We start from the raw sequence: 27,782 nt of genomic DNA, 5'->3' as shown, positions 1-27,782 counted from the left end.
TATCAACACCAAATAAAATCAGAAAAGTCCTGTTCCGATGCAGCAAGTTTATATGCCAAAGTATGAGTATTATTTTATTATATTAACTAGAGGCAATAGTTTATATTTTAAAATTATTAATATAAAAATTTATTTTTATTTGTAATAGGCTTTAGATCCAGAAACTAAGACACGCCACTCAGGACCATATGTATTTGGTCTTCAATTAGAAATCCTTCAGCAGGCAAGAAATGCCAAGAGGCATGCAGCAACCTTAAAACCATTTGACAATTTAACTTTAACTGGACAAAATAACCGCGCCAAAAAAATTGCAAAATCTGTTCATGCAATATTTGACCAAACAGCAATCAAAAGTTGTCATTTGGAAGATAAACCTATTTTAAAATCAATTGAATTTGATATTAAAGACCAACCTTTTCATATTAATATGGGGGAGGAAAATGTTGAAGACATGAAACATAAAGTAAGAGCTACTGTTCAAGCGTGTGATAGAGGGCAAATAGCACGTGATGGATATCGAACGTTAGCATTGGTTAATCATAATTTGCCACGTGAATGGAGAGTGTCATCAGAAAGAAAAGAAATTACATGTGAAATAAATAAACTTATACCAATTTCACTTGTTAATTTAACATCACTATTGTCTAATAATGATTATATAAATTCAGAAGTACATATTGATGATGCTGAAATTATTGATAACATGCAACAATCAATTGGAAAAAGTGGAAGGCAAAGTATTATTGATATTTTAAAATATCTCATACCAAATCTTGTTAAAAGAGAAGTGTTATGTATGACTCATCCAGAAATTTATTTACAAATTTCTGGTGATGGAAGGAATGTTGGGAAAAATGTTAAGCATGTAATGATTACTTTCTCAATTCTTAATGATAAAAATAAACTACATCAAACAGAAAATCATTATACTACAACCTTATATCCTGGTATTGAAAAATATGAAATATTGAATATTGTATTGGAACATTTAATTGTAGAATTGAGAAAGTTAAAAGAAGAAGGATTGGAAGATAATAATGGTGTGAAATGGAAAATTAATCTTTATTTTTCATCTGATTGGAAATTTCTCGTGATCTGTTTGGGAATGAATGCTGCAAACAGTAAATATTTTTGCCCATGGTGTGAAGTATCCAAAGAACAACAGGGAGATTTTTCATATAATTGGACAATAAGTAAAACTATAGATCAATTTGCGAAAATTATAAAATTTATAAAGGTCATATTCAACCACTGCTTTTTGATATGATTCCATTGCAAAGTTGGGTTCCAGACGAACTCCATATGATGTTACGCATTACAGATGTTCTTTGGCGATTGGTACTTGATGAAATCAGATCTAGAAATACTTGGGGAGATAAAGCAAGAAATGTAATAATTGAAGAAATGGAACGTATTGGTGTTAAGTTTTACTTTAGGCTTGAAGTAGGATCAACTAATTGGCAATTTACTTCTTTGATGGGACAGGATAAATTAACTGTACTTCAACATTTTGATCTTAATAAACTTTTTCCACGTTCCCGAGCAGCTCAAATTCGAAATTTATGGAATAATTTTTATTTACTTCACAAAGCAGTGAAAGATTCCAAAACTGATGTGGTACAATTCTCCAATGATGCACGTGAATGGCTACACCAATTTTTAGATTCTAGCTTTTATCAAGCAAGTGATATCACGCCATACATGCATGTACTAATGTATCATATTCCAGAAATGATGCATATTCATCGTCAATTTGGTTTGGCTGCATTTTCTTGTTCAGCTGTAGAAAAAAAGAATCACCAACAAGTTTCTCATTTCTTTAGAAAAACAACAAAAGATGGTGGTGGGAGAAAAGGAAGAAAGTCTGCAATTATAGATATTCTTGAATATGAAAATAGAACTTTATATTTTAATAACTGCGATGAAATTGATTTAGTTCCAAAACCAAAACGTCTTTGTATATAAAGGCACGAAAAAAATCATCAATTTAAAACTTAATGTTTATTTAAATAATTATGTAAAATTAAAATTTGTAGAAAAAGTATTTATATGAAAAATAATTTTTTAAAAAGCAAAGCCGTAAAAACTTAATTTTTAATATAATTTTATTTATATATGTACAATAATATTATGTTTACAAAATAAATTTAATTTTTTTTCTATTTATTTTATCTTATAAATTTTTATTATCATCACCCTTTCCCATGTTCATCTAACAATTCTCATACGTGAAACTGTAAAATTTATGAAAATAAATCCTGATGAATAATTAATATTATGCACGTCTGATTTTATTTTTTTTCTCCATCCAATAATAATTTGTACAGGTTTTGGTTTGTGAATCCGTCTTTTTTTAGTTTGATCTTAAAGAGGATCGAGTTCTTGAAGAGGATCTGGCTCTTGAAGAGGATCGAATTCTTGAAGAGGATCTGGTTCTCGAAGAGGATCAGGATCATTTGGATTTGATGGTAGTTGGTATGATAAAACAAATGTTTTCTGATGCTGTGAAAAATATTTAGCACCCCAATTGTCATCTCTCAATATAAGTGATAAAGTAGAGTAAGTATCAACGCCTTTAAATATACATTTATAATTTCCCGTTCTTGGATAATAATTATGTATATACCCCTTGAAAACACCAAAAAACTGACTCTCCGTGCAATTAACCATAATGTGAACATTTCCAGCATGTCTTGAATGCTGTTTCAGTCTTTCTTTTATATGATAAACTATCATTTTTCGCGTCTCTTCAATTGCTCCTTCAGGCAAATCATATATTGTTGGCTTTATAGTATTAGCATCTTTAATGAATTTTTCATGTTTAGCTAAGCTTGAATGTCATTTATAAATCTGTTCACACATTTTACATTCCAACATGTTGCAAGGCGTATTATTTAGAGTCAACATTGTTAACATATTTTTATTTTTTTTTAAAAAAAGAAATAATTAACCCAAAAAAATTAGTTAACGTAGTTTATAATAAAAAAAAGGTCTTTTTTAGGCTAAAGTAACATGATATTAAACTCAGTTGCTTACTATAAAATTTACTGATGGGTTCCTTATATAGTTGATGGGTTGCTTAGTATCGTTAATATTCAAAATCGTTTTTAAAGTCCCGAAAACACCCTATTTTGTGATTTACAATAATTCGCTAAGCCACCAGATCCTATGATCTATGTTACACACAAAAGAATATGGTGACATAAAATTAGGCCCAATTTTTCTCATCCGCCCATATGATAAGATCATTAAACGGGAGCTCATAAATTAGATCTTGCAATGCCAATTTATCACGAATTACTTGTTCATCATAACCACCAATTTCGTTATCTGTTTCATCCAAATCACCCAGTGGAAGAATTTTTGTATGCTGCCAACAGTGAAAAATTGTCTGTTGACTTACAGCATTCCATGCATCTTTACTAAAATTAATAGCATCATAGATGTTTAAAAGAATGACTGCCTTATTTAATTCTTGTGAAATTTCATATGCTTCAACTCTGTTTCTAACAAGTAATTTTCGATACTGCGTCTAAATTATTAAAAAATTGATAAAATTAGAATTTACTTTGCAAAATATATTTTATTTGCAAATTAATAAGAAGTATTATTTACCTTAAATGAATTAATTATTCCTGCATCGCAAGGCTGTAAATGAGCTGTAGTATTTGGTGGCAAATAATGCACAGCCACATTTGTTAAATTTGTATTTTCATTTATTATATGTACTGGAGCATTGTCAACAAGTAAAAGAATGTTGCGATGCTGCAACCGCATTTGTGTATCCAACTTCATAAGATAATCATTCCATATTGAAACTTGCATCCAGGCGGTTGAGTTCCAATAATAATTAACTGGTAATTCCTCCTTTTTTTTCCATTTAATATTCGTGGATTTTGATATGCATGTATAAAGAGTGGCTTTAATTTTTCAGTTCCAGTTGCATTGCATGTAAGGAGGAGAGTTACCCGCTTTTTGGATTTTTTTTTTCCAGAAAGTGGACCTTTTGCTAACGTTTTTGAAGGTTCAAGGTCCCAGTATAATCCTATAATAAATAAAATAAAATATTAGATATTATTTTGTTATTTTTTGGCGAAATTTATAATGATTACCTGTTTCATCACAATTAAAAACATCATTCAAATCATAATTTTTAATAATTTCGCGTAATTTTCTTCTTTCTTCTTCTAACGTTTCTAGCGGTGCACTTTTTGCTTCACCCCATTTAACATATTCCTTTAAATGGTGACGCTGTTTAAATTTATCTATCCATCCAGTAGAAGCCACAAAATTATCAATTTCAAACCCCCTTGCAAAAATTTTTGCTTTTTCACGTAAAATATCACCATTAATTACAATCTCTGCAGAAAGTGCATTAGTTACCCATAACGCAAGAGCCTCTTCTACTTGAGGAAAGCAAGGTGGTCTTTCTCTCTGTTTGTTTGCTTCTTCTGAATCAGGATCTACAAGCAACCACTTGTCTTTTTTTTTTAAAATATCTGAGACGGTGTTTTGCTTAATTTTATATATAACAGCAAGTTCTTCTTGAGTAGGTCGTGGTGTTTGTTCATAGTCCAAACAGAGTTGATGTTTCTGTGCATGTGTTAACACAACTCTTTTCTTTGTCTGAGAAAAATCTTGAACATCTTTTCTTCTTTTTTGTTGAGGCATGATTTGTGTAAAACGCGAAAAGTATCTTTTTGATTAATCAATTCTTTAATTAAATACATCTTTTAAAAATGGCACATGCTTCAAAAAAGTGTTTAAAAAGCAAAAAAGTTTAGTCACATGCTGGTGTAACTTAGATTATCGGTACATATTATTATACAATTACTATAAAGGGACAAAGAAAAAGTATCGTTACATGTTACATCGTGAAACTCTATATAATATCGGTATAACAAGATTTTTTTATTAATTATGAAACGGGATAATTGAAATTTATCGGTACAGACCATTTATCGGTATATAGAATATCGGTACATCGAAGTTTGACTGTATACACTTTTACCGTTATATATCGTTATATTACTTCATCACTAATCAACCGATCCTCATTTTTCTTTCTGTTACTACCTAGATCCATGCAGATCATAACTGGTTGGTAATTAAAAATCATCCTTTTTTAAGGTGGTATAGCTGCATGTAATAATTGTTATTGTTAACGTTAATGACATCGAATATTCCGTCTTTACCTTTAATATATAGAAAATAAATTATGAGAAAAAGAATGAAACGGGATAGTGTAATTACATAATTACATAATTACATTTTAGTCATTGCATAAAAAAAATCACGAATATTTAGATTAAATCGCGAAATGATCGTCTCAAACAACGACACTTGTTTGTTTCTATAAGTTTCGTCATAATTTGTGCTTATTGCCTCATCCTAATAACATCCAAATACTATTCCTTTTAATATATATATGTATGGTATAAGTACGATATAATTCATAATAAATAATAAATTTTAAACGAAAAATAATTCTCAATCAAGATTGTCTTACTTTAACAATTGAAAAATTATATGAGAATAAACATAATTCTTTATTCTCATGTTTATTAGTTAATAGAATATGGTGTAGAATAGTAATACCAATAATTTGGAAAGATCCTTGGTTTATATTATCAAAAATAAATAATGAAGAAATTTTTTTTAAAAATTCAAAATTACTTTTAAATATTATTTTATTACATTTATCAAAAGAATCAAGAAATTATTATTATCGCTGTTTTCAATTTAGTGCGACACCCCTAATTTTCATCATGTTATCATAGGAAATCGGGTTTTCAGATTTTTCACGTGATGATCAACATTAAAAGCAAATAAAATTATTGTTACGACGCGTGAGAAATTATTGATGGCCAATAAAATTAACTGTATCACGTGATTAATTTCGAACGAAAAAAAAAAAGAAAAAAAGTACAATTTTAAAAATTAATAACTATGTTTCCTGTGATTTAATTTAAATAATTTTTAATATTCTGAAAGAACAAACAAAGCTTGTCCTAATACTTTAAAATTATCTTAATCTGACATGACTATACATGGTTATAACCATTTAAATATACATAATACTAATTAAAGCATAAATTATGTGAAATATATAGTTTGTTCAATAAAACTTAAACCTATTAAAATATAAATGAAAAAAACACTTAATTAGCATTTGTTTAGCTTTATATAATTAAATAAAAGTAATATTTTTGTTCGAAAGTATAACTTTTAAGACAACTTTTTGCATAAAAAGAAAATCGATGGAAATCTGTAAAACTTCATAACTTGAAAACCAACTCTTACCTGGTAAATATAATACTTATAACTTTGCAAGTGTATAGTTTGTCATAAAAAGTTTATGAAATCATGGGAAATTTACAATGAAATAAATTTAACAAAAAACTTTTATTAGAAGCAATTGAAAAAAAATAGAGGAAATCGGGGAAATCAAATTAGATTTACATCTGGTTATACAATTAGGGGCAATAAACATAGAATTTATTTTAAAAATGGAAGTAATATTTATGATGAAATTTTTCATTTTTATAATGATTTTCATTATTAAATGTTCAAATATTAAATTTTTGGATATTATTGGAATTTTACAACCATTTTATAAATATCCAGAAGCAGAAATCAGGATTTCAAGAATTACAATGTAAAAGTAATGATAATCCATTACTTTTTAATAAATTGGCTCAGATATGTAAATTTATTCAAAAATTTATCATCATATATACAAATTCAAATATTGAACTCTCAAAATTAATTGTCACAATTAAAAGTGAAATATATAAAAATTTTTTATATGATAGAAGATGATGATATATTAATTTATCAAGCAATTATGAAACATTCAACAACTATTAATTATTTAGATTTAACAATTGAAAATAATATAAATTTGATAAATATTTTATTACCAAAATTAATTATTAAAATTATTCAAAATACTGAAGGAAATTTACAAATAATTTGGTTGGGTGAAATCTTGCGCATGATGTTGTATGATGATTCGGTATGATTTCAGTACATTTGTGATAATCATGTATTCTTCCGAAGAAATTTTCCTAATTCTTCGGAATTCTACACAATCCGAAGAAAAAATATTTTACCCCTGAGAATCACCATTTTTGGATTGAACCCGTGACTTAATAACTAATAAACACTATCATTTTTCAAAATTGAATAAATTTTTCGCATTAAACCTTTTGTTAGTTATTAAATTTATTATTTTATATCCTGCATAAAAAGGAACTACAAGAAAAAACTGTGAAATTCGGAACTAGAATTTCCAAAATTCGAAACTCTTTCAGTTCGCCCCACACGATACAAATTTGTTAACATGTTATAGAATATTGTCATTTCGTTATTATGACGGAATTGTGAGAATTTTTGTAAGAAACGGGTTGAAAATTTGTCATTTTAACGTGTTATAAATGCTAAAAAAGGGACATTTTTCGGTTATTAGCTATTAGGAATTTTGTAAAATAGAACTTTAAAAGAAAATCAGATAAATCTTTAATGTTAGATTTATCGTTGTTTTATTTTTTATACTATATACTGAAATCTGATAGATTTATTATAATGCAGGTACTTAGTTTTCTACATATGCATCACGAACTTAATCCAAAAATGGTGATTCTCAGGGGTAAAAATTTTTTCTTCGGATTGTGTAGAATTCCGAAGAATTAGGAAAATTTCTTTGGAAGAATACATGATTATACATTTGTTTGCCGATGTTGCGTGCCGATTTATGCCGATATACAACCACTGATTTGTGTACATCAGTTTAACTTAATAGAAGATATTGATTATATTTACATATGAAGTATTATTATATCTATTTATTTTATTATTGTTTATATTTTTATATATTATTTATTTTCTTTATTTGTATTGTTTATATGTATACGATTTTTATTAAGAGTTATTGTGGGGAAATTGATTCAATAGTATTAATCATTCAAATTCATAAATTGTGTTCTATTAAAAAGTGGCTTACAATAAAAATTATCACTATTGAAATTATATTAAAATATTACGATGAAATATTAACAATCAGATATCAATAGGATATCAATAGATTAGATTCCGCCCTTGATGTCAGAAAAAGGAGATGGCAGTAAGATAAAAATTAGATATACAGTAAATACACCTTCTGCCAACTCGCCGATAGAAGTAGTTACCTTGTAGTTATCTTTGAGATATTTTTCCCTATCACCTCTTAGGTTAACCTTACACGTTATTTCTGCATACTCATATAAGATTTGTCTTATATAAATTTCCAAAAATATTAATAATAAAGTTTTTTTTGTTTAACCAGTAAAAAAAAAAAAAAAATTGCTATAGCTATTACAATATTGCTTCTTTGATATCATTAGAATAAAATTACAAAATATTCATTTTTGTGCCACTTTTACTACATATTAACTTGCGGCATCAAACAATAAGTTTTATATTTGTATTTAATTTTGTTGATCATTATTGATTTTCAAAGAAATAAATAAAGTTTCAAATATATTTCTTTTTCGTTAAAAAAATTAAAAACGTGTAGATGATCATGCAGATCTTGTGATAATCAATTAAAAAAGTGTTAGACGAAATTTTTTTTCAAAAATTTAAAATTTTTTCTTTTTTTATAAAACATCATAAATTTTTTTTACAATTTTTTCTATTTGTAAGATTAAATATTTGGATATTACATAATTACAAATTAAATTTATAAGTGTATTTCTTTTAGAAAATAATGTGATATTTCATAAAAAATATTTTTTCTTACTATTTTTATTTTTAAACTACTTGACTTATAATTAATGAAGGAATTAATTTACAATTCATGTTATTTCAAATTTTTGTCAACTCAGTTCTTAATTTTTATATTACATTTTTTTTATATAAAACTTTTTAAATTAAACTTCTTTTCCAAATACACTATAATCTCCACTTTGGACAAATGAAATCAACTTTATTTATTAATTGAAAGTTGTTTAGGCGGGTTGATTCTACTTGAATATTAATTTTCATGAATGTAGGTGTAGTGCTTGGAGAAGATTGCATTTTTCTTGATGATATTAACTCTCTTTCTATTTTTTTAATTTAGAGCGTAATATCTCCACTTTGGACAAATGAAATCAACTTTATTTATCAATTGAAAGTTGTTCAGGCAGGTTAAAAGCACTTGAATATTAATTTTCATGAATGTAGGTGTAGTGCTTAAAGAAAATTGCATTTTTCTTGATGATATTAACTCTCTTTTCTGTTTTTTTTAATTTAGAGCGTAATATCTTCACTTTGGACAAATGAAATCAACTTCATTTATTAATTGAAAATTGTTCAGGTGAGTTGAAACCACTTGAATATTAATTTTCATGAATGTAGGTGTAGTGCTTAAAGAAAATTGCATTTTTCTTGATTATATTAACTCTCTTTTATGTTTTTATAATTTAGAGTGTAATATCTCCACTTTGGACAAATGAAATCAACTTCATTTATTAATTGAAAGTTGTTCAGGCGGGTTGAAACTACTTGAATATTAATTTTCATAAGATTTCATTTTTTTGTAGCTGTATTAACTTTAAAACACTTATTACAACTTATGTCACTATTTTAAATCATAAGAATTAATTTATATCATTGGCTAATTATAATCACATGATACTAGGGATTTTTTTTTATTTTTATATTTGATTTAATAATTTAATAAAATATTATTAAAATCAAATTCATATAATGCAACTAATATTAATAATTGTAATTTAAGCAGTAAATTCATTAACCAAATCGTGTAAATTCTATGCTTAAATTACATAATTTCTGTGATCAAATCAATATAAATTTAGCATAAATTATGGTCAAATCATGCAAATGATGCATTTTTGTGATATGGAATTGTGCATTTTTTCGTATCCCTATATAGATTAGAAACATTATTTTTAAAAAAAAATTGGATAAAACATTATTAAAAACATGATTTTTTATAGGGTCTAATTATAATAAAATTTTATTATTCAGTAATATTTTACACACAATTCAATTTATTTATATCAAAGAATTTTTTTAATTATAAATGCTATATTTGGGGGATGAAGTCCCCCGGCAAATCACATATTCTAGTTTTAATATAAAAATTAAAAATCAGAACAAAATTCTTGTGACAAAAATGCAAATAACTTAACGTATATATAAGCTAGACGAATGGATTTATATCTATTTGAAAGAGGATGTCAAGATCTATCTAATGAACCCAAAATCGTAAAATTCGAATCACTAGTTGCCGAATAAATACATCCAATACACTTATTTCCAATTTTTGAATTTAATTGTTAATATTTCCATATGTAATGATCCAATCTGAATAATCTTTGATTATAAGATAAAGCAAGTTCCGACCTTTTAAATAAATATAAAATCATTCGTTTAGCATGCATGTATACTGAGTAATTAACGATTAAGTCACTGGCATAAAATTCGTCATAAAAATTTTCAAAAATTGTATTTCTTACCAAATAATGTTTTATAAAAGAGTCTTGAATTCCTTTCACTTTATTTAAAAGATTTTACTTGCTATTTAAGACATCAATGGAATAAAACTAATAAAAAAATCTTAAAAAAGATGAAAGATAAGTAGTATAAAATTAGCTTATTTAAAAAAAGAAAAACTCTTCAAAAATCCTATATCTAAACTTACACTTATATTTATACATATTTCTACAAAGAAAAAAAAAGAACTAAAGTTAAAAATAAAAAAAAAATAATTTATTCCTATGAATAGAAAGTATTAATTTTTTTCTTTTATTGCTGGTTAAGAAATAACCACTGTATATGCTTACAAACTTTTTTAGTTTATTTAACGAAAAAGTGATTGAAAAGTAATTGAAAAGTAATTGAGAAAAGAAGTAGTTATTATTGTTGGTTTTGAATATAGTTTAAAATTTTTTTTTTATTTTCTGATAAAACTGGATCATATGAACATGTTTGTGAAACATAATTCCTGTCAAATAGCTAAATTTTTATGAAAATTTTAAATTTGGCCAATTTCATGAATTGGCGCATATGTTCTGTTTCCTAGTTGGTTTTACTAATATACATATGTAAATATTCACATACTATACAAGAAATTTAATTGTTTAAATATTATTGTTTAGTATAAAAAAAACTATTATTTATTGCATTTGTAATGTAAACAACAAACAAAACAAATAAAAAATGATAATCACATGAAATTGGCAATAGTTACTGTTGATAAAGTTATTTTTCATCTGCAAATTAATTAGTTTTGCCAATATTATTGGTCATATGTATGTGAATATTCACATATACAAGGAATTTGATTGTTTTGATCATTATTGTTTAGAATGATAAAAAAATATTAGCATTAGTAATCAATTATCAGGGATTCACAGCCTCTAGCATTATTTCTTATCCCACAATTTTCACCCAAAAAAAAATATAAATATAAGTACCAGTTGATCGTATGGGGTATGACCCCAGCATTACCCAAAAATTTTCACCTATATGACTTAATTTTAGCCTGAATTGTCAAGCATTTATTAATTAAAATTTTGAAAAATATAACAATTCATAATTTTAACGTAAAATGATAAGTGTAATGTAGGACAAAATTTGAAAATTGCAAAAATTTAGCCATTAGGAAACACGATTTTATATTTGTAAAAAGGAGGTGGCTGAAATTCAAATATAACACCATAACCACGCACTTTAACTGGAGTGCTTTTTTTTTATAACTTTATATTTTATTTCAAAAATTTTATAGTGGGAAACATCAGATTGTTGTTTTATTACATAGATGCATCTTAAGGTTAACAAATCATAAATTAAATTTTTTATTTTAATATCTAACATTATAAACTATTTATAATTTATTTTTTTTTGTTTTGGTGCTATAATAAAATAATACAATAAAAATAAAAATAAAAATAAGCAAACTATATAAAAATGAATGATAATCATTTCATTGGTGCTTAATAGCTACCTAAGATGAAATGATTAACCAGTTACATTTGTTTGTCATATACGCAATGATGCAATGCTTGTACTTGTGATCACCGTTTTTGCACATAATGTATTTTGCATAAATATTGTTACCATATTTATTTATACTAATAAAGGCGCTCAATAATAAAAAAAAAGAAAAAAAAATATTTACTTTATCTTTTCCAATTAGATATAATTTTGATATAGTAATGGACCAACAAATGGACCAAAATATTGAAGGTATATCAAACAAGCTGAAATATTAAGTTTTTATTTATAAACAATTCATATTTAATATTTTATATAATTCAACTAATTATATTCTTAATTTAAATAACTAGATTGTAAGTAATATATATATAATTTACAATAATTACTTTTATATTATCTTTATATTTAACTAATTAATAATTAATAATACTACAGGGTGTAAGTTATATGATATCTATATTTATATTATTTGTACAGTTCAATCCAACTAATTTCTTTATTTGTTTGAAAAATTATTTCATAGATGGTAAGTTATTTATTTAATTCTATTATTACTTATTGTTATAATATTTACATATAATTTAAACTATCTAATTTCTTTAATAGATCGTAAGTTATAAGTTATTTATTTAATTCTATTATTTCTTATTGTTATAATATTTACATATAATTTAACCATCTAATTTCTTTATTTATTTAATAGTTTGTAAGTTATTTATTTAATTCTATTATTACTTATTGTTATAATATTTACATATAATTTAACCATCTAATTTCTTTATTTATTTAATAGTTTGTAAGTTATTTATTTAATTCTATTATTACTTATTGTTATAATATTTACATATAATTTAAACTATCTAATTTCTTTATTTAAAAAATTATTTCATAGATGGTAAGTTATTTATTTAATTCTATTATTACTTATTGTTATAATATTTACATATAATTTAAACTATCTAATTTCTTTATTTATTTAATAGATTGTAGGTTATTTATTTAATTCTATTATTACTTATTGTTATAATATTTACATATAATTTAAACTATCTAATTTCTTTATTTATTTAATAGATCGTAAGTTATAAGTTATTTATTTAATTCTATTATTACTTATTGTTATAATATTTACATATAATTTAAACTATCTAATTTCTTTATTTATTCAATAGTTGGTAAGTTATTTATTTAATTCTATTATTACTTATTGTTATAATATTTACATATAATTTAAACTATCTAATTTCTTAATTTATTTAATAGTTGGTAAGTTATTTATTTAATTCTATTATTACTTATTGTTATAATATTTACATATAATTTAAACTATCTAATTTCTTTATTTAGGGAGTAAGTTATTTATTTAATTCTATTATTACTTATTGTTATAATATTTACATATAATTTAAACTATCTAATTTCTTTATTTAGGGCGTAAGTTATTTATTTAATTCTATTATTACTTATTGTTGTAATATTTACATATAATTTAAACTATCTAATTTCTTTATTTAGGGCGTAAGTTATTTATTTAATTCTATTATTACTTATTGTTATAATATTTACATATAATTTAAACTATCTAATTTCTTTATTTAGGGCGTAAGTTATTTATTTAATTCTATTATTACTTATTGTTATAATATTTACATATAATTTAAACTATCTAATTTCTTTATTTATTTAATAGATCGTAAGTTATAAGTTATTTATTTAATTCTATTATTACTTATTGTTATAATATTTACATATAATTTAAACTATCTAATTTCTTTATTTATTCAATAGTTGGTAAGTTATTTATTTAATTCTATTATTACTTATTGTTATAATATTTACATATAATTTAAACTATCTAATTTCTTTATTTAGGGCGTAAGTTATTTATTTAATTCTATTATTACTTATTGTTATAATATTTACATATAATTTAAACTATCTAATTTCTTTATTTATTTAATAGATCGTAAGTTATAAGTTATTTATTTAATTCTATTATTACTTATTGTTATAATATTTACATATAATTTAAACTATCTAATTTCTTTATTTATTCAATAGTTGGTAAGTTATTTATTTAATTCTATTATTACTTATTGTTATAATATTTACATATAATTTAAACTATCTAATTTCTTTATTTAGGGCGTAAGTTATTTATTTAATTCTATTATTACTTATTGTTATAATATTTACATATAATTTAAACTATCTAATTTCTTTATTTAGGGCGTAAGTTATTTATTTAATTCTATTATTACTTATTGTTATAATATTTACATATAATTTAAACTATCTAATTTCTTTATTTAAAAAATTATTTCATAGATGGTAAGTTATTTATTTAATTCTATTATTACTTATGGTTATAATATTTACATATAATTTAAACTATCTAATTTCTTAATTTATTTAATAGTTGGTAAGTTATTTATTTAATTCTATTATTACTTATTGTTATAATATTTACATATAATTTAAACTATCTAATTTCTTTATTTAAAAAATTATTAAATAATATAGCGAGTAAGTTATTTATTTAATTCTATTATTACTTATTGTTATAATATTTACATATAATTTAAACTATCTAATTTCTTTATTTAGGGCGTAAGTTATTTATTTAATTCTATTATTACTTATTGTTATAATATTTACATATAATTTAAACTATCTAATTTCTTTATTTAGGGCGTAAGTTATTTATTTAATTCTATTATTACTTATTGTTATAATATTTACATATAATTTAAACTATCTAATTTCTTTATTTAGGGCGTAAGTTATTTATTTAATTCTATTATTACTTATTGTTATAATATTTACATATAATTTAAACTATCTAATTTCTTTATTTAGGGCGTAAGTTATTTATTTAATTCTATTATTTCTTATTGTTATAATATTTACATATAATTTAAACTATCTAATTTCTTAATTTATTTCATAGATGGTAAGTTATTTATTTAATTCTATTATTACTTATTGTTATAATATTTACATATAATTTAAACTATCTAATTTCTTTATTTAAAAAATTATTTATGATCTAGCTTGTAAGTATCTCTATTGTTATATATTTTATATAATATTTATTTTTTAATTTAATTCTTTCATTTAAAATATCTGTTACTTTAGTTGGTAAGTTGTAAATTATAGATTATTATATATTTTTATCCAAAAACTAAGAATTATATTACATTAAATTCTTATTTGAATTTTAGAGTAAGTAATAATTATTTTAGTGTAAATTATAATACAAGTTATAATATAATTTTAACTGTTAAATTTTTAGATTTGGAAAAAGTGAAAATGCAATTATAGATGATTTTATTCTTAAAAATGTATTAAAATGGATTCCTTATAACAAATTTAAAAATGTTGAATATCTTAATGAAGGAGGATTTGGTACTATATACAGAGCTATTTGGTTAAAGAATAATGGAGATAAAGAAGATGAAGAGGTTGAAGAAAATGAAGAGGATGAAGATGATGAGGATGATGAAGAAGGTGAAGTAGTAATTCTTAAATGTCCCAAGAATTTAAATGAAAATTTAAATGAATTTTTAGAAGAAGTATGATAGTATATTATTTTCTATTTTAATTTAAATTAAAATTTATTTATATTAATAATAATTATTATTTTTATAGTGGGAATATCATGCAAGTGTTTTAGCTTCAAGTGATATTATAGAATTTTATGGATTCACAAAAGATCCAAATACTTCGAAATATATGGTAGTAATAAAGTATGCAAATAAAGGTAATTTAAGAGAAAATTTAGCAAGAATAGTCAAAAATAATTGGAATCAAAAATTATATATGTTGTACGAAATTATTTCTGGACTTAGTAATATACATGGAAAAAATCTTATTCATTGTGATTTTCATGATGGTAATATTTTAAATCGTAATAAGTATGGTAAAGATAAAATTTATATTAGTGATTTAGGATTATGTCAACCTGTAAAATCGTTTTTGAAAAAGTATGATATTTATGGTGTTATGCCATTTATGGCTCCTGAAGTTTTAAGAGGCAAATCTTATACTCCAGCTAGTGATATATATAGTTTTTCTATGATTATGTGGGAACTTACATCCGGAGCACCACCATTTAATGATAGAGCACATGATATTCAACTTAGTTTAGGTATTTGTAAAGGTGAACGACCTGAAATTATTGAAAATACTCCACAATGTTATGTAGATTTAATGAAAAAATGTTGGAATGAAGATCCATTAAACAGGCCATCTGCATCAGAAGTGAAAGTTGTTATTGAGAATTGGATTTACTATCCTGGTAGTAATAAATTCAGTGATGAATTAAAAAGCAACATTATGGAATTTATAAATGCACCAATTGGGCATAACAATCTTGCTACTAAATCTCACCCTAAAGCATGTTATACAAGTCGCTTACTTGATTTTACTAGTAAAAAATTGAATGAAATTCTTGAAAGTGAAAATTCACAAGCATATCGTGCAAGTCATTCAGATTTGAATTATTGTGTGATTAATGATTTGAGGTCATTAGGTATATACTATAATATATAAAAATTAATCTTGCAAATTATTTATATGAAATTAATTAATTCATTTAATTATTAAAACAGATGAGAATACTAGTAAAAAATTGAATGAAATTCTTGAAAGTGATTCACAAGCTAGTGTAAATGCAAATGAAATGCTAGTAAGTGAAGATTTGAATGATTATATAATTAAGGATTTGGGGTCATTAGGTATGTATTATAATATATAAAAAATTAATCTTGCAAATTATTTATATGAAATTAATTAATTTATTTAATTATTAAAACAGATGAGAATACTAGTAAAAAGTTGAATGAAATTCTTGAAAGTGAAGATTCACAAGCTACTAGTGTAAAAGCAAATGAAATGCTTTTAAGTGAAGATTTGAGTGATTATATAATTAAGGATTTGAGGTCATTAGGTATGTACAGTACTATGATATATAAAAGAGTTAATCTTGCAAATTATTTATGTAAAATTAATTTTATTTAATATTTAATTATTTAGATATTAAAACAGATGAAAATTAACTAATTATTGTTTGTTCTTAAAAAAAAATTATAGTTTTTTTTAAGTGATATGTGATATTACGATTTCTGATTTCAACAGAAATTGTTCTTTATTTTATTCTTTTTAGATTTATTTAAACACTAAGGCTAGAGTAGTAAATTGTTTTACAAGTTTCTTAGTTTGTAATTTAAATAATTCCATTTTTTTTTTTATCTTTTCACTTTTTTTATTAGAATTATTTAAACACTAAGACTAGAGTAGTAAATATTTTACAAGTTTCTTAGTTTGTAATTTAAATAAATCTTTTTATAACTTTTCCAATTATGAGATATAAATTATCAAAATAATAAGTATAAGGCTATTATTATTTGGCGACCCTGACCCACCTCATATCATGTGATTTTTAATTTTTCCGATACTTTATTTTTTCAATATTTATTTTTTTAATTAGTATTCTTAATACTATTTTTTTTACGTGTAAAAAATTAAAAAAATTTTAATAATAAACAAAACAAATTAATGAATAAATAAATAAATAAATAAATGAGCAAACAATAAACAAATGAATAAATAAATGAATAAAAGCATGAATAAAACAAACAAAACTATTAAAATATAAGAAATGATCATGATGTCTATATACAATTTGTATACATCTTACTGAAAATTAACGTGTATATGTTATAATTGATGTCATATATTGTATGAAGTAACATATGGGCTTATCGGACTCATTTCACTAAGTAATGATTAGGTGATTTATTTATTTATTTATTTATTTTATGTGAAGCCAGACAGCCAAATAAGCAGGATAAACTCCCATTGGAGACGATCCTAATTCTTGTCATCATCCCGCCAGGAACCAATAAAAGCTCAAGGAAGGACCCTAACTTCTAATTATATAAAAGGGCCATAGCTTATCCTACCGCTACGACCAACGTAAGGATAAAGGACATCCAGAATAGTAAAACAAAACTATAACAATCTATATAAAAAAAGATCTGTATTTTTCTTTTAGCCAAAAGGCCACCAACCGTAAATACTGTCATGGTTGGAATGATTCACACTATTCTATATTGTTTTTCAAAAAGAAAAGAAAAAACTAAAAGCATGATAGCTATACATAAACTAAAGAAAAGAAACTATATGTAATAATGAAAATAATTGACTCTAAACTAATATAAAATTAAATGTTAGTATGGGAACCTGAAGGACCTGCTTCTGAAGAGTCATCAGCGATAGCAGGGGTATGTCGCCTTCATTTCAATCGATCATCAGACGTAATAGTCGAAGTGGTAGTAAGATGTTTATGCGGACGTCTTTCGATTTCCTTGGTATCATCGGAGGTAATGGCCCTGGAATCCTCATACGAAGGATTCTCGATAAATTCATTTCCATATTTATATGGAACGTACTTTTCCTCGTTTGTCGTACGGGTAGCGATACGTATCTTCTTGCCAAGTATAAAGGCATCACTAAAATCAGTCATCTCTTTGTGAAGTCGCAGTTGAAAGGCAATGTCATTTTGTGACACAATCTTATCTTTTGTCTTGTCAAAATATTGTTCGAACTTTGACATATTTTGGTGATAATAATCATTTCTTAATGTGTGCCATTTTTTGGCTCGATCACGGCGATAGAGATGCTTGACAGTCGTGCCATGTAAAAGAGATTCCGCTTTTCTTTTTTCCGTTATTTGGTTCGCAATACGTGCCTCTTCTTGAAGAAGTAATTGTCGATGGTCTTCAAGGGTTAATTTTGGAGGTTGTGCAGCCTTTCGTGCAAGATCCAACTGGTACATTCGCGTAAACCATTGATGAGATCCAGGAATTATAAAGTCACCTGCGCTCGTATATAGAGGCTCCTTAGGAATAATGTCCTTATATTTCAAGGGGAAAAATCCAGCAGGAACGGGGTTATATTGTTCAACTGTGTGAACCACAATATCCTTCTGGGAGGTTATATCCTGATTAATTGGAATCTTAAAGCCATAGTCGGGGTAATCAAGACCATGGGTGTAATGTAGATGTTTAATCGGCTTGTAGATATATTGCGAAGGTAAAAATAAAAACCAGTAGCGTTGAGCGGGTCGTCGGTCTGGATGTGTGTCTCGCTACCGCTCCACCCACCTCGGCCAGGGCCTCGCAGTACCTATATCTCGCTATCGCTCCACCTATATCGCCCCTACGGGGGATCAGGAATCCCCCATATATACTACTATCATGGCCACAGTGGCCATGGCTGGTCACACTACTTTCCAACTCCTTTTTTTTTATCCATTTTTTCTTATATATAAAACTACTATGACCACTATGACCACTATGACCAGACTACTAAAAAGTGGATAAAAACACGAATAAAGCCGAAATCAGACAGAATATCCGGTCATAGTACTGGCCACAGTTCGAAAAACTTATGATAATACTATGGCCACCTTAGTTAGCCCCTCAGGCTCCAAAACCCGATTTAAGCTATGACCACCCTTTATCTACTTACCTGAGACACCGAACTATGCCACCGAACTATGACCGCCGAACTATGACCACCGAACTATGACCACCGAACTATGACCACCGAACTATGACCGCCGAACTATAACCACTTTCCCCGTCAGAAAAAATAAGTAATTGAACAATGGGTATACCATAAGTAATATACAATGATGAACTTACACGCAGCCACTTCTCTTGCCGAAGACCTCGGACTTGATCTTGTAGACATCTATGGAATCCGTAAATGGATCCAAATGCGGGCATCGCCCCTCAACGACCCGGATATAGTAGCAAAAATAGTCAGAAACCTTCCGGCCAAAGAATTCGGAAAGCATCTCAAGATAAACAGACTCTGGTATAACTGTTGTAAAGCCGAGTTGTGGAAGCGATATGAGAAAGCCGAGGAGGCATACGACAGGGCAGTAGAAAAGAAGGAAAAAGCGGGGGATGCTCTTGGTCAATCATTTGAGGAGGAGGGTATTGGAAATCGTGAACTTCATGAGCTTAATTGGAAGGAGTATCAAAAGGCTTGTAAAGAGTTAACGGACGCTAGAAAAGAGCAAATGATGGTAAGGTGGGCTCTTGAGCGGTGTGGATTTCACTAGATATACGTGGATTGAAAAGGGGGAAGGAAAGATTTAGAGCAGTCGTAAAGGTTTGTGGTTTATAGTTTTTTTTTTTACCCCTAGAAGATAACCAGATATAACCGGAGGACCGCAGAACCGCAGGACCACAGGACTACAGGAGGGTAACCAGGTAGGAGTGCAGATCTTTGGAAAAAATATATTCGGCAATTGAAGATTAGGTAACTATAAATTAGTACTCGATTTGATAGAACAAAAAATGGCCGCTCAAGTTCCAGCAATCTTTAACCCCAACAACCGTTTCTTCTACGATGACCTTCTTAAAAAATGTGTAGGTACACACACGAAAGAAAGCGTCAATTCAGCAATCTTGGCTTCTGTGGCTTTCATCACCACAAAATCTGGCATGTGGATTAGAAAAAAGAAGGCTTACAATGGAAGCATATACTTCGAGTTTGCCGCAGATCTCAAGGGGATTTCTACTAAGCACAAGGTAATTATTCGGTCAAATACCGGAGAAGACAGTGACGCGACTACATCCACCAAATTAAAGGATCTTCTTCTCCAAGCCTCAATTGCAAAGATCTGTTATACAGATGTAAACTTCATGCCTTATCCCCCAAATGCGCCAAAGTATAATCCTGAATTCTTCAATCTCTTCCTAGGTTTCAGGGCCCAACCCGCTGAGCGCATTAAACCAAACCTAGTTAATCCAATCATCCGACACGTTCATGAGGTATGGTGTGCAGAGGACAAGCAATTAACCATATACATCCTCAACTGGCTCGCATTTCTAATTCAAAATCCAGACAAAAAACCCGGTACAGCAATTATTATGCGCAGTCCCCCCAGATGTGGTAAGAATATCTTAACCGATTTTATCGGAGAACGTATTCTCGGCCGTGAAAATTTCCTCTCCACTACCCGTCTTGAAGATGTAATGGGAAGGTTCAATGCGGCTGTTCGTGCCAAAAAACTTATCATCCTCAATGAATGCGATATGTCAGGCAAGGAATGGCACGGGGCAAACAACCGACTCAAGAGTTTAATCACCGAGCCTTACATCTCTATTGAGGAAAAGGGGATAGATGTGAAGGTTATTGATGACTTTGCTGGCTACATGATCCTCAGTAATCATGCTATGCCAATCCGCATAGAAATGGGAGATGAAAGATTTGTAGCTCTCAACGTCTCAGCCAAATATAAAGGCAATAGAGAATACTTCGGTTCTCTCGTAAAAGTATTAGAAAATCCGGATACGGCCAGTTCCTTCATGTCCTACCTACTTAGCCGAGACTTAACTAGCTTCAATCCCCGATCTATTCCTGATACTCAAATGAAACGGGAGTTAATTGAAGCAAGTATCCCGAATCCCCAGCGTTTTATACAATATTACCTTGAAATGATGTGGCCCGACAATTGCGACACACTTGAAATCCCGTGTACAAATTTTTATAGCACTTACCAGAATTGGTGCAGTGAGAAGGGCGAAAACAAAACACTTAGTGATAATAAGTTTGGCATGGAGATTAAACAATTCATTCCTAAAACCCGCCCAAGACGTTCAGGTGCCCGAATAAACTATTACATACTAGATAAAGCAAAAATCGTGGAGAATTTTAGTAAAGTAATCCAAGATGTACAAGACATACAGGAAACACCAGTAGAGGAAGTGGAGCCAGTTGTTGAGAAACCCGCTGAGGAAGAGAAACCAGTTTCCAAAAAGACTCCACCACCAGTACCACTTAAGCCCGATTGCTTGAAGGTAAAACCCGCACCTGTCATCAATGAGGATCCTATTTCTGAGGAATCTCCAGCTCCTATAGAATCAGATACTGATGAACCTATAGATAGCTTCTCGGACTGTTATCTATCTGATGAGGAACCTGATCAAGAAAATGAGCCGCCTGCTAAAGAACCTGCATTTAAAGCTGATGATGACTACGACGTTTTAGATGACTTGCTATCTGACTCAGATTTTACAACTGTGAACCCAGCTCCTGAACAACAACCCGAATCTCCCGCAGAATTTTCTGCATCCGTCACTAAGCCTGACCCAGAACCGGCTCCTGAACAACAACCCGAGTCTCCCGCAGAATTTTCTGCATCCGTCACTAAGCCTGACCCAGAACCGGCTCCTGAACAACAACCCGAGTCTCCCGCAGAATTTTCTGCATCCGTCACTAAGCCTGACCCAGAACCGGCTCCTGAAGAGCAACCTATCCCAGAACCTGACACAGAACTAGAAGTTGACTGGGACCCTGAACCAAAGGAAGGTACTCGAGCACACTGGGCTTGGCATGAAAGGCACCGATGGGATCGTAAGCCATGGGTCAAGAATTCAAAGGACCAGGTCTTCAATGATCTCTACAATACAGGTAAGGATTTATGGGCTAAGTACCAAGACGTGTCAGACGACTATGACTGGGAAATACTCGCATTTGAAGTAGAGGAATGTCCCACAACACGTATTGAGGACGAGTATCAGTACTACCTTAGGGAGGTAGTAGACCGCTTCAAGGACTGGATAGAATATAATGGGTACTTACCTAAAACACCTAGCCGTAAAGAACTCGCAGATCTAATAAGAGCATATAAGGAGGATCATGATGCCGAGATTATCCCTACCACCTCCGGTTATGAAACTATGAAGATGAATAAGGGTAAAGCACGAGAGATCCCCGAGGAATGTCCAAAAACTGATATGGAACGTGAATGGGAAGCCGCCAATGGAATTGTTGACGACTGGGATGAAGAGGATCTTGATCGTGTATGCAGCAAGATTGACTCCTTTTAATAAGATAAGCACTTCTTAGTTATCTTATATTTTTTGTATAAAAAACCTATATTACAACTGAACACAATTCATAAATACATTAAATGGTTTATTCAGAGATTGTCCGTGCTTTACCTACAAGACCGGATATCAAAGAATTACAGTATTCAGGCGCAAGATTTTCCAGAGGAGCAATAGCAAGACTTGGACAGCGACTCCAATCCCGGTATCCGACACATAAATTTCAGATTCTGCTCCCCTATGAAAACTGGAAACCCGGTGGATGGACATCAGGAAACCAACCAGCCAGCCTCTTCTCACTCTTGGACCACTACGACGAAGCACAACTACCGGATGACGCAGACCCTGATTATTTTGAACGATTCATAATTTATGTGAGAGATGCCCCACCGGTTGCAGGGGGTTGCAACGGGGAGCTAAATGATTGCCTGTATAAATGCCTGAAATATATCTACGGCACATTCTCTAAAATGCCAAAGTCAATCGAAAAGCCTGAGTATATCAAAAAGGCATTAGGTCTCAATCGTGATGCTCCAGTTCCAGTCTCATATATGGATAAGGTTGAACAACTTGCAGGAAGCCTTGCACTTAATATTGTAGGGGATTCCACTCGAATTTCTAAGAGCAAATCTGACAGACGTGCAACACTTATTTTGTCTGAAGGCCACTACTCTCTTGCACTGAATCCCGGAAGACTCCACCCTAGCAAATTAGATAGAAAACAAAAGTCTCCCTTTGTTTATCGTGAAGATGGGGTTAATAATGTAGTAAAAATATACAATGGTAAGACAGTTAAGTCTCTTACAGTTGGACAGTTTCAGAAAGGTAAGAACTCTGATAGTTACTCCTTCATCCCTATCGAGAAGAATTGTAAAACTGGAATATATGAAACACTTGAGGAAACATACCAGAGGATCCATGAAGAGCGGGATTCCTTCCTACAGGCTACAAAGAAGTTCGGTCTAGGAATCGACTTATCTTACCACAACTGGTCGTACAAGAGAACTGCACTCTGGCTTTTTGAACGGTTTAGTGTAGGGGTTCCAGCCAATGATCCTCTTGACCCAGTCGAAGCAGAGTGGATAAGTGATGCAATGATGGGAGGTCTTATCTGGGCAGACAATGAATGGAAGGGTTATGGAAGGCAATACGACGTGACAAGTTTATATCCAAGTATTCAGCAATCAAATGCAAACTTTCCAATCCGACAAGGTAAGTTTCAAATACTCAAAGACTTTGTAGACCATAGAGGTTATGCCTTGTATGGATTATTTCGTGCTAGCTCCCAGGGAGCGCCCAAGGGCAAGGTAAGTGGTAATGACATTCTCTTCCGACAGAATAAGAGGGGAGTCTATACATTTATTGACTTACAACGAGCAAAGAAACTTGGACTCGATATACAGTTAATCCAGGATGGAAAGCCAAATGCCTTGATATATGACAGAGAAGCAAGAATTCCTGGGACTGTAATATTTGGTGAGTATGTCCACTTTCTCTTCAATATAAAGAACCAGGGTGGCGTAGCCGGTCGTGTTGCAAAGAGAGTTCTCAATACACTATGGGGAGCACTCTGCCAGAGGAAACGCAATTACAAGACACTCACCACAGATCAAACAGATCCATTCAAGTTTCCAGAAGGCCACACACTTGACTCCATCGTACCAGTAGGATCTGACCAGTGGCGATTCCAGTTCACAAACCCAGGTAGTCCCTTCAAGGGTGAGTATCCTAGGATCGCTCCATTCTTATTAGCACATGGACGGAAGACGACTTCAGAGTTATTAGAACCATATAAGGATAAAGTACGACGCATCCATACAGATGGATTTATTCTAGAGGAACAGCCGAGTAGTCCTACACTTATCACTTGTCCAAAAAATGCATCCAAAGCATTGAAAGCTCTCAAGTTTGAAACTGCAGGATACTGCCATGTGAAAAATGCAAACAAGGTTATCTGGACATGATTGCCAAGAATGTGGTTGGGTTTACAGTAGGTATATATATTTTTTCTTGCTTGAATGTAAAGTCAATTTGAAGATTCCTATTTATTACAAAGTACAAAAAAGTATAAGGAATCATGTCAACATATACCGAATTAGCAAGCATTATTAACAGCACTGACAGCATTAGTGATAAAGTTATTTATGATGCATCACACAATCAGTTCACCATTGTCTCTGATGAAACTGTCCTCAAGATTATCCGTGCATTAAAAGACACTATAGTAGTCGCATTAGTATCTGGGTTTAGCAAAACCAGCTACCTTGTCCAGGACCACGTGAAGTATATCAAGCGAATCCAGACGGCAAATTCTCCTGTATCATATGTGAAGTTCGTGGCCAGAAAACTCTTCCCAGATAATGCGGCATATACTGCTAAGATAGCAAAAATTCGCGAATCATACAAGAATAAACAAGCTCTCCTAGATAAGCTTGAGGCCCTCTTTGAATTGTATTATAATGCGACTAAGGACTTATCAACCGGTCCCCCAAAGCGAGCTATTACTAAAAACGAGGCTGAGAAAACCTTAGCAGAACTTCTTGCATAAGCGGCTCCTGTACGAATTTAGTTTATATTTTTTATCCATTTGTAATGGGCATACAGTAATTGAAGATGGCTATAGTATAAGTAACATAACATCATGTTGGACCGATTACCAGTAGAAATAGTCGAACGCATTGTTGCAAAGATCCCAGATACTGACCTTATTGCAGCGAGTAAAGTAGATAGTGTGTGGTGGCAGGAGGTTCGTCAAGAAGCATATAAGAGATGGAAAAATTACGCTACTACAATTGGGCATGTCCAAGCTCTTGGAAAGCCGTTTGAAAAAGGGAATATTGACTGGATATCATTTGAAGATGTAAACGACTTCTATAAAAGATGGATAGACCGCCTCACCGAGGATCAGCTTTATATTATGGAGAAAATGCTTAGGAATGGGATGGTCGTGGACCCCCAAGAGAGGGAAACCATAGAGCATGCATTAAGTGAACAAAGATGGGGAGGCGACCCTTGGGGACTGAACTGGGAGTGGAATGAATGGACTCAACAGGAGTAGCTTATTTATCGGGTATCCTCATATTTCTTGACAAGGACTGATGACCATGTAACCTTATCATCAGGTATCCTTGCATTTTTTCGACAAGGATTGATGACCATGTAACCTTATCATCAGGTATCCTTGCATTTTTTAATAAGGATTGATGACCATGTAACCTTGTCATCAGGTATTCTTGTATTTTTTGATAAGGACTGATGACCGTGTCACTTGGTTATTGTAAATTGAAGAAAACTATTAGGTATGTAGACACGTACAGAAAAAAGACATGTCTTACCCTTATATAGCTAACCCTATAACTGGACGTCCAATTATTATCGGTGGAGATACCTTTAATCGAATAGTTATGGAATCCCATGATTATATTGATGGAAGGCTTGTCCGTAGACAAACTGCACCTCCACCTGAAGAGCAACCTGTATATTTAAATACAGATACAGGACGTTATGTTCGACGTGGTACTAGAACATATTATAGACTGATTGAGAGTGACTATGAGGTAGTTGAGGATTACTACCTTGTCCATTATGAAGAAGAGGCGCTCATAGAGGAAATCATTAATGAAACACGCTATAATGAGGAAAATCTTGATGGGCAGCGGTTAACTTTCAATGATATACAACAAATCAGGACTGCTATTCAGGCTGACCAAGATGAATATGATGATTTTATCTTACAGCAAGATACGACTAACGGAACACCTTCCTCCGGTCCTTCCAGTCGTCCACGAACTTTGGAGGACCATACCCCGAGACTTGCAGAGCTTAATATTGAGTTGTGTAGGGAATGTCTCATGCCTGTAAGCCCAAGTGACTTAACGGACAAGTTGTGCAAGGACTGCTCCGAATAGTTACTTAATTTTGAATAATTCTTTTTTACATAAAGAAAGATAGCCATGTCAACATCAATCGTAATAAACCAGTGCCAAAACTGTGGAGTAGTCACTCCAAAAACAGCACATAGAGGATTATCCAGCGTGTTATACAGACAGATTATAAAGAAGATTAGTGATGAGAATGAACCTTTACAAGCCTTGGGACTTGCCAGGGATAAGTTGGTCCAGATTATCCGTCGGGCAAGTAATGTGGACTTTACACAATTGTTTACACAAAGACTGGATATGAAAATTATGGATGGAGAGCCATATGAAGATATTAGGAAGTGGCTTCTCGAACAGCTTATAGCCATAGGTTGTGACAGTGGAGAAATTGCTTTATATCAATTTCTAAGAGATACATATCCAGATGGTATTGACGAGCCTTTCACTACATTCTATGAGAACTATGTAAATCATATAAGTAATCCAATGACTAAGAACTTTGCTTCTCGTGCTTTAGGAGCAATAGGGTTGAAGGCTAAGATGTTAAGAATTGACTTTGAAGGCCGTAAAAAAAGTGCTATGATTCTTAGAGCTTCTGCAGACAAATTACTTGATATTCTCACAATATACTATTAATCCCTACTTGTAATGCTCGACGGTCCATGTGGTTCTTAGAAAAGATCTGTAGAAGGACTTCAATACCTTCTATTATTTGTTTATTATCCAGAGGGCGACTAGACTTCAGGGCTTCATATCGGGAGAATAACTCCTTCACATTCTCAGTTTTCAGAGTTTCAGTCTTTGCAGTCCTACCCTGTACTTTTGCTAAGAAATCCTGAAAGTCAGCTCCTAGGGTCTTACCAGAGAGTCCATAAGCTTCCCGAAAGACATATTTAATCCAGGTATCTGCATTCTTGGCTAAGACACCAGGTACAAGTAAATGTTGACGTTCTTTAGGGGATGGAAATACCCGAGCAAATTCAATCAAGTGTCCACCTTTTTT

At 29.8% G+C, this 27,782-nt stretch overlaps 8 protein-coding genes across 8 annotated transcripts; 5 read left to right on the top strand and 3 right to left on the bottom strand.

Annotated features, from left to right (window-relative positions):
- Positions 1-2,364: 2,364 nt before the first annotated feature.
- On the bottom strand, positions 2,365-2,916 carry OCT59_016193 (uncharacterized protein; the record flags this gene model as incomplete). Its single annotated transcript, XM_066132311.1, has 2 exons — positions 2,365-2,801; positions 2,868-2,916. The coding sequence occupies 2 exons, from the start codon at positions 2,914-2,916 to the stop codon at positions 2,365-2,367; spliced, it is 486 nt and encodes a 161-aa protein (XP_066003307.1).
- A 292-nt stretch (positions 2,917-3,208) lies between these two features.
- OCT59_016192 (uncharacterized protein) lies at positions 3,209-4,671 on the bottom strand (the record flags this gene model as incomplete). The annotated part of the gene is made up of 3 exons (XM_066132310.1): positions 3,209-3,532; positions 3,969-4,045; positions 4,113-4,671. The coding sequence occupies 3 exons, from the start codon at positions 4,669-4,671 to the stop codon at positions 3,209-3,211; spliced, it is 960 nt and encodes a 319-aa protein (XP_066003306.1).
- Positions 4,672-14,938: 10,267 nt separating this feature from the next.
- On the top strand, positions 14,939-17,048 carry OCT59_016191 (uncharacterized protein; the record flags this gene model as incomplete). The annotated part of the gene is made up of 9 exons (XM_066132309.1): positions 14,939-14,941; positions 15,178-15,213; positions 15,284-15,294; positions 15,410-15,563; positions 15,640-15,751; positions 16,196-16,522; positions 16,602-16,727; positions 16,808-16,939; positions 17,026-17,048. The coding sequence occupies 9 exons, from the start codon at positions 14,939-14,941 to the stop codon at positions 17,046-17,048; spliced, it is 924 nt and encodes a 307-aa protein (XP_066003305.1).
- A 1,238-nt stretch (positions 17,049-18,286) lies between these two features.
- On the bottom strand, positions 18,287-19,308 carry OCT59_016190 (uncharacterized protein; the record flags this gene model as incomplete). Its single annotated transcript, XM_025328478.1, has 3 exons — positions 18,287-19,066; positions 19,158-19,212; positions 19,283-19,308. 3 exons carry the CDS (start codon positions 19,306-19,308, stop codon positions 18,287-18,289), a joined length of 861 nt encoding a protein of 286 aa, XP_025166503.1.
- Positions 19,309-19,690: 382 nt separating this feature from the next.
- OCT59_016189 (uncharacterized protein) lies at positions 19,691-20,125 on the top strand (the record flags this gene model as incomplete). The annotated part of the gene is made up of 1 exon (XM_066132308.1): positions 19,691-20,125. One exon carries the CDS (start codon positions 19,691-19,693, stop codon positions 20,123-20,125), a length of 435 nt encoding a protein of 144 aa, XP_066003304.1.
- Positions 20,126-22,984: 2,859 nt separating this feature from the next.
- OCT59_016188 (uncharacterized protein) lies at positions 22,985-24,865 on the top strand (the record flags this gene model as incomplete). Its single annotated transcript, XM_066132307.1, has 1 exon — positions 22,985-24,865. The coding sequence occupies one exon, from the start codon at positions 22,985-22,987 to the stop codon at positions 24,863-24,865; it is 1,881 nt and encodes a 626-aa protein (XP_066003303.1).
- A 113-nt stretch (positions 24,866-24,978) lies between these two features.
- OCT59_016187 (uncharacterized protein) lies at positions 24,979-25,449 on the top strand (the record flags this gene model as incomplete). Its single annotated transcript, XM_066132306.1, has 1 exon — positions 24,979-25,449. The coding sequence occupies one exon, from the start codon at positions 24,979-24,981 to the stop codon at positions 25,447-25,449; it is 471 nt and encodes a 156-aa protein (XP_066003302.1).
- Positions 25,450-25,542: 93 nt separating this feature from the next.
- OCT59_016186 (uncharacterized protein) lies at positions 25,543-25,959 on the top strand (the record flags this gene model as incomplete). The annotated part of the gene is made up of 1 exon (XM_066132305.1): positions 25,543-25,959. One exon carries the CDS (start codon positions 25,543-25,545, stop codon positions 25,957-25,959), a length of 417 nt encoding a protein of 138 aa, XP_066003301.1.
- Between the last annotated feature and the right edge of the window lie 1,823 nt (positions 25,960-27,782).

The sequence above is a fragment of the Rhizophagus irregularis genome, chromosome 24 (genome assembly GCF_026210795.1).
Source record: "Rhizophagus irregularis chromosome 24, complete sequence".
NCBI classification, from domain to species: domain Eukaryota; kingdom Fungi; phylum Glomeromycota; class Glomeromycetes; order Glomerales; family Glomeraceae; genus Rhizophagus; species Rhizophagus irregularis.
The sequence above is the reverse complement of the archived record's forward strand: the minus strand, read 5'-3'. Positions and strand labels throughout refer to the sequence as shown.